The following is a 6,314-nucleotide window of genomic DNA, read 5'->3' on the forward strand; positions in this document are numbered from 1 at the left end:
TTTTAGTTACTTGAAGTTGTGATTTAAATTTGTTAAAACATTTTATTGATTTCTTAACCCGGAGAATCCAAATTTTGGTGCAAATCAGTTTCAGGGATGACAAGGTAAATGTTTCAATTAATTTGTTTAAAAAAATCAAATTAAAATAACTCAAAAACTTGTATAATTGGATACTCAAGAACATAGATATAAAATTTTACGGATTACTAAAAAAGTTAATTCGTTAATTCGTTTTTAAATTTATAAAATTGATTCATACGTTATTAATTTACATTTAAACAAATCAATTGGAACCGTTATTATTAATAAATAAAAAAGAATCGGTCAAAAATATCTATTAAAATAGAAGTCGATCTATAATTTTTATATCGTTGTGTCCCAATTAATATTTGACAGGTCAAACTATAAAAATCATTAAAACTTAAGGTTGTGAAATACATTTTTATGAAAGGATTCCGGGGATGTTAAATTAAGTATTGCATTCAAGTATTTATAACAATATTTAATTTGAAATCAAATAAATGGAATAAAAAGATCGTTGTCGGTAAGTCAGACAACTACGTTTCGTTTTTATCATTAACTGACAGTTTTAGTTACTTGAAGTTGCGATTTAAATTTGTTAAAACATTTTATTGATGATGTAACCCGGCGAATCTTAATTTTGGTGCAAATCAGTTTCAGGAATGATAAGGTAAATGTTTTAATTAATTTGTTTAAAAAAATCAAATTAAAATAACTCAAAAACATGTTTCATTTGATACTCAATAACATAGATATAAAATTTTACGGATTACTAAAAAAATTAACTCGTTAATTCGTTTTTAAATTTATAAAATTGGTTCATACGTTATTAATTTACATTTAAACAAATCAATTGGGACCGTTATTATTAATAAATAAAAAAGAATCGCTCAAAAATACCTATTAAAATAAAAGTCGATCTATAATTTTGTATATCGTTGTGACCCAATTATTAATTGACAGGTCAAACTTTGCTTGAAACAGCGAAAAAATCATTAAAAATTAAGGTTGTGAAATAAATTTTTATAAAAGGATTCCGGGGATGTTAAATTAAGTATTGCATTCAATTATTTATAACAATATTTAATTTGAAGTTAAATAAATGGAATAAAAAGATCGTTGTGGGTAAGTCAGACAACTACGTTTCGTTTTTATCATTAACTGACAGTTTTAGTATGGTTTTAGTTACTTGAAGTTGTGATTTAAGTTTGTTAAAACATTTTATTGATCTTTTGAACCCGGCGAATCCCAATTTTGGTGCAAATCAGTTTCAGGAATGATAAGGTAAATGTTTTAATTAATTTGTTCAAAAAAATCAACCTAAAATAACTCAAAAACTTGTATCATTTGATACTTAAGAACATAGATACAAAATTTTACGGATTACTAAAAAAACTAACTCGTTAATTCGTTTTTAAATTTATAAAATTGATTCATACGTTATTAATTTACATTTAAACAAATCAATTGGAACCGTTATTATTAATAAATAAAAAAGAATCGCTCAAAAATATCTATTAAAATAAAAGTCGATCTATAATTTTATATATCATTGTGTCCCAATTATTAATTGACAGTTCAAACTTTGCGAAAAAATCATTAAAAATTAAGGTTGTGAAACAAATTTTTATGAAAGGATTCCGGGGATGTTAAATTAAGTATTGCATTCAATTATTTATAACAATATTTAATTTGAAGTTAAATAAATGGAATAAAAAGATCGTTGTCGGTAAGTCAGACAACTACGTCGTTTCTATCATTAACTGACAGTTTTAGTTACTTGAGGTTGTGATTTAAATTTGTTAATACATTTTATTGATTTCTTAACCCGGAGAATCTAAATGTTGGTGCAAATCAGTTTCAGGGATGACAAGGTAAATGTTTTAATTAATTTATTTAAAAAAATCAAATTAGATAATTCAAAAACATGTTTCATTTGATACTAAAGAACATAGATATAAAATTTTATGGATTACTAAAAAAAATTAACTCGTTAATTCGTTTTTAAATTTATAAAATTGATTCATACGTTATTAATTTACATTTAAACAAATTAATTGAAACCGTTATTATTAATAAATGAAAAAAGAATTGCTCAAAAATTTCACTAAAATAAATTCGATCTATAATTTTTATATCGTTGTATCCCAATTATTAATTGACAGTACTAATTTTGCTTGAAACGGAGAAAAATTAATTTGATTTATTTATTTGATTTAATTTGTGAAACAAATTTTTATGAAACGATTCCGGTGATGTTAAATTAAGTATTGCATTCAATAATTTATAACAATATTTAATTTAAAATCAAATAAATGGAAAGAAAAGTTCGTTGTTGGTAATTCAGATAACTACGTTTCGTTTTTATCATTAATTGACAGTTTTAATATTTATTAATTAATTTGTTTAAAAAAATCAAATTAAAATAATTCAAAAACTTTCGACGCACGGCTAAACCCGAAACATTCTAATTCTAGATCTAGTGTTAGTTCTAGTTTTAATTGTTATTCAGCGTTGGGTTGTATATTTTTTTGAACTAACTTTAAACGTAGAACTAGAAACATTCGGGTTTAGCCGTCTTTAGAGACGTTCGGCTAAACCCGAATGTAATATACCTATAACGTTGCAAAATTGTTCAAAGTGATTGAAAATTAGTTGGTAATGTTTGATAACTTGTCTAAATAATTGCAAAATGATCTATAGTTATTTTAAGTTGTTCAAAACCATATGAAATAGCATCTAATGTCGTTCAAAACAAGTCTATAACATTGCAAAATTTTCCAAAGGGATTGAAACTTGGTTGATATTGTCTAAAATATTGTCTAAATGATTGCAAAATGATTTATAGCTATGCCAGGTTGTTCTAAATAATTACAAATTTGTTTGTTTCTTAGAAGAATTTGTCTAAATGGTTAAAAACTAGTTGGTTAACACTGAAAATTTCTGTATATCATCGGAAATTGGTTCTTATCCATGCCAGCTCTTTATAATTATTAAAAAATGCAACGGAGTGGATATCATTTCGAATTTGTGTGCATTAAAATGATTCTTTTGGCTATAACGGACACGATATTAATCCGTAATATCGAAATTTTGCAGTACATTTGTTATCGGCCAACTTTAATAAACTTTTATTGACGTAAAAAAAAAGTTCTTTTTGGTTCTAATCGCCAGTAAAAGATCGTGCAGGATGTTAAAATTAGCGTCGAAAAATAGCGTGCTAGTTTATTTTTAACGAAACCACCTGGTGAAGCGATTTTATCCCCGTTTTGGTGAAAAAACGACGATTAACGCAATCAATATGTGTTATGATTTTAACGTTGAGATTAAAACAAAAATATTTTTTCTCTCTCAATCGCTTTTTGTTTTTTCATAATTAATTGGAGACCAAAACCGATTTTAATTAGTTACGGAAAAACAAGAAAACATTTGTATCAGCTTCCGTAAATTTTACGAGAACACAAAGCGTTAATAGAACCAATTTGCGTTAATTGGTGAAACGTGAGTTTACACCGAAAAATACCAACAACACACGAGAGTGGTGATTATTTAAATTTAATTTTTGCTATATTTATTTAGAATCCAATTTGGGTTGAAATGGAATGATTCATTGAAATGGACGTTCGTGGAATTAATGAGTCAAAAAGGATAATGTTTTATTTCTTACCTATTTGAGGTATGTCATATTGAGGACTATTCCTGGAAGATCTAACGAAGACCTGCGTTTCCGGTTTATTAAGTTGTTGTCCCAGACCTTGTTGGTAATGTTGATTATGATGTTGATCTTGCCTCTTTTGCCAGCTGACGAGAAGCTGCGGCCGCCGGACGGCGCCCCTTTCGAGGTGGTGCAGCGGTTGCGGCGTCGCCAGCGCGCACACCCACACGGTGGCGGCCAAAAGGGCCAGCATCCTTCCTACGTCCCTAAGTGATCATAGCAGGCGGACACATTCGGAACTTGTTATCGTCGCCGATTCGCACTTGTTGCCTTCAACGACGACTCCGCCTTCCACGATCGTTTCTATTCTCTTTTATCTAATTTTTTAATTTCTTCTATACCCATCGACTTAAAAACATTATGGAATCGCCTCTTTTTTCTTATTTCTTTTAACCACTTCCTCAATTCAATAAAATCTTCCTTTTTAATTAAATTTCTTTAAAGTGATTTCGTTTCTTTTCGGTGAATTTTGAGTAAACGAAATAATTTTCTTTCGCGATTAATTTTTCTTGTCGGGGACCCCCTCGTAGGGCTTCCACACGCGTCTAAAACCGAACGGGTTGTGGCGGTACGGGACTGGGGTTACATTCACGATTCCGGGGCTGCGGTTGCGCCGTCGCGACGCCGCTTGTGGAGGTCGCAGGGGGGCGTCGGCCCACGCACTCTGCCGCCCGAGCCCGGATCTAACCCCGGAGCTCCGGATCCACACCACGAATTTTTATACTTTTAACACATAAGATGACTCAGAATTAAAATTTCTTTCCTCGATAAAGATGTTAAATTAAAATTAAATAAATAAATTTAATTTAATATGTCACGATTGATTAATACAAATAAAATTAGATTTTTGCGTAGGCACTTGTTGACGCCTCCAATTGAGTCTGCCGGCGTCGCGACGCTTCCCCCTATCTCTCTTTCCGTCGATTTTCGCTTCGTTCCACCCCCGCGGTGATTCGGGGGATGTACTTGCTGCGGAACTTGCTGTGGACCTTTGAACTTTGATTAAGACTCCTACGATCAACTCTTTGGCAATCCTACACTCACCAAAAACATTTTATTTATTACCGAATAAAAAGAAATTTTATTGCTCAATTCGTTATTATTTTTATTTTCATTTGTATATCTCTATTTAACTAAAACTAACTCTAGATATAGAACTAGAAACATGGTTTAATAGTACGTCTCTAAACACGGCTAAACTTGAATAGAGGGTATTTAGAGGTATTTATAAAATTTAATTTAAATTGAGTTGATGTCAGTTTTGCTCAAGAATGCAGAGTCACTAATTATTGATCACCAAACTTGTTTATAACATCTACAAGAATGCTACAATGACGGTAAAATTGCTTAAAACTACTGAGGAGAGTAGAAGTACTAAAGTACTGATTAAGTACTGATTTATAAAATTAATATTAAAATTAACGTTATTAATTTACATTTAAACAAATCAATTGGAACAATTTTATTATTAATAAATAAAAAAGAAATCGCTCAAAAATATCTATTAAAATAAAAGTCGATCTATAATTTTATATATCGTTGTGTCCCAATTATTAATTGACAGTTCAAACTTTGCTTGAAACAGCGAAAAAATCATTAAAAATTATGGTTGTAAAATAAATTTTTATGAAAAAATTAAATTAAGTATTGAATTCAATTATTTATAACAATATTTAATTTAAATACAAATAAATGGAAAGAAAAGATCGTTGTCGGTAAGTCAGACAACTACGTCATTTTTATCATTAACTGTCAGTTTTAGTTACTTGAAGTTGTGGCTTAAACTTGTTAAAACATTTTGTTGATTATTAAACCCGGAGAATCCAAATTTTGGTGCAAATCAGTTTCAGGGATGATAAGGTAAATGTTTTAATTAATTTGTTTAAAAAAATCAAATTAAAATAACTCAAAAACTTGTATAATTGGATACTCAAGAACATAGATATAAAATTTTACGGATTACTAAAAAAATTAACTCGTTAATTCGTTTTTAAATTTATAAAATTGATTCATACGTTATTAATTTACATTTAAACAAATCAATTGGAACAATTATTATTAATAAATAAAAAAGAATCGCTCAAAAATATCTATTAAAATAAGAGTCGATCTATAATTTTGTATATCGTTGTCCCAATTATTAATTGACAGTTCAAACTTTGCTTGACACAGCGAAAAAATCATTAAAAATTAAGGTTGTAAAATAAATTTTTATGAAAAAATTAAATTAAGTATCGCATTCAATTATTTATAACAATATTTAATTTAAAAACAAATAAATGGAAAGAAAAGATCGTTGTCGGTAAGTCAGACAACTACGTCATTTTTATCATTAACTGTCAGTTTTAGTTACTTGAAGTTGTGATTTAAATTTGTTAATACATTTTATTGATTTCTTAACCCGGAGAATCCAAATTTTGGTACAAATCAGTTTCAGGGATGCCAAGGTAAATGTTTCAATTAATTTGTTTAAAAAAATCAAATTAAAATGACTCAAAAATTTGTTTCATTTGATACTCAATAACATAGATATAAAATTTTACGGATTACTAAAAAAGTTAACTCGTTAATTCGTTTT

At 28.6% G+C, this 6,314-nt stretch overlaps 1 protein-coding gene across 2 annotated transcripts in view; it reads right to left on the reverse strand.

Annotated features, from left to right (window-relative positions):
- LOC111420186 (jelly belly) overlaps positions 1-4,298 on the reverse strand; it is a 29,984-nt gene extending 25,686 nt beyond the window's left edge. For both annotated transcript variants that reach the window (XR_011640176.1, XM_023053113.2), the window contains exon 1: positions 3,689-4,298. Coding sequence is in view for 1 of the 2 variants with exons in the window: in XM_023053113.2 (XP_022908881.1) it covers positions 3,689-3,929 (241 nt within the window). In the remaining variant the exon portion in view is untranslated. The remainder of the gene's footprint in view (positions 1-3,688) is intronic.
- Positions 4,299-6,314: the final 2,016 nt, after the last annotated feature.

The sequence above is a fragment of the Onthophagus taurus genome, chromosome 3 (genome assembly GCF_036711975.1).
Source record: "Onthophagus taurus isolate NC chromosome 3, IU_Otau_3.0, whole genome shotgun sequence".
Taxonomy (NCBI): Eukaryota; Metazoa; Arthropoda; class Insecta; order Coleoptera; family Scarabaeidae; genus Onthophagus; species Onthophagus taurus.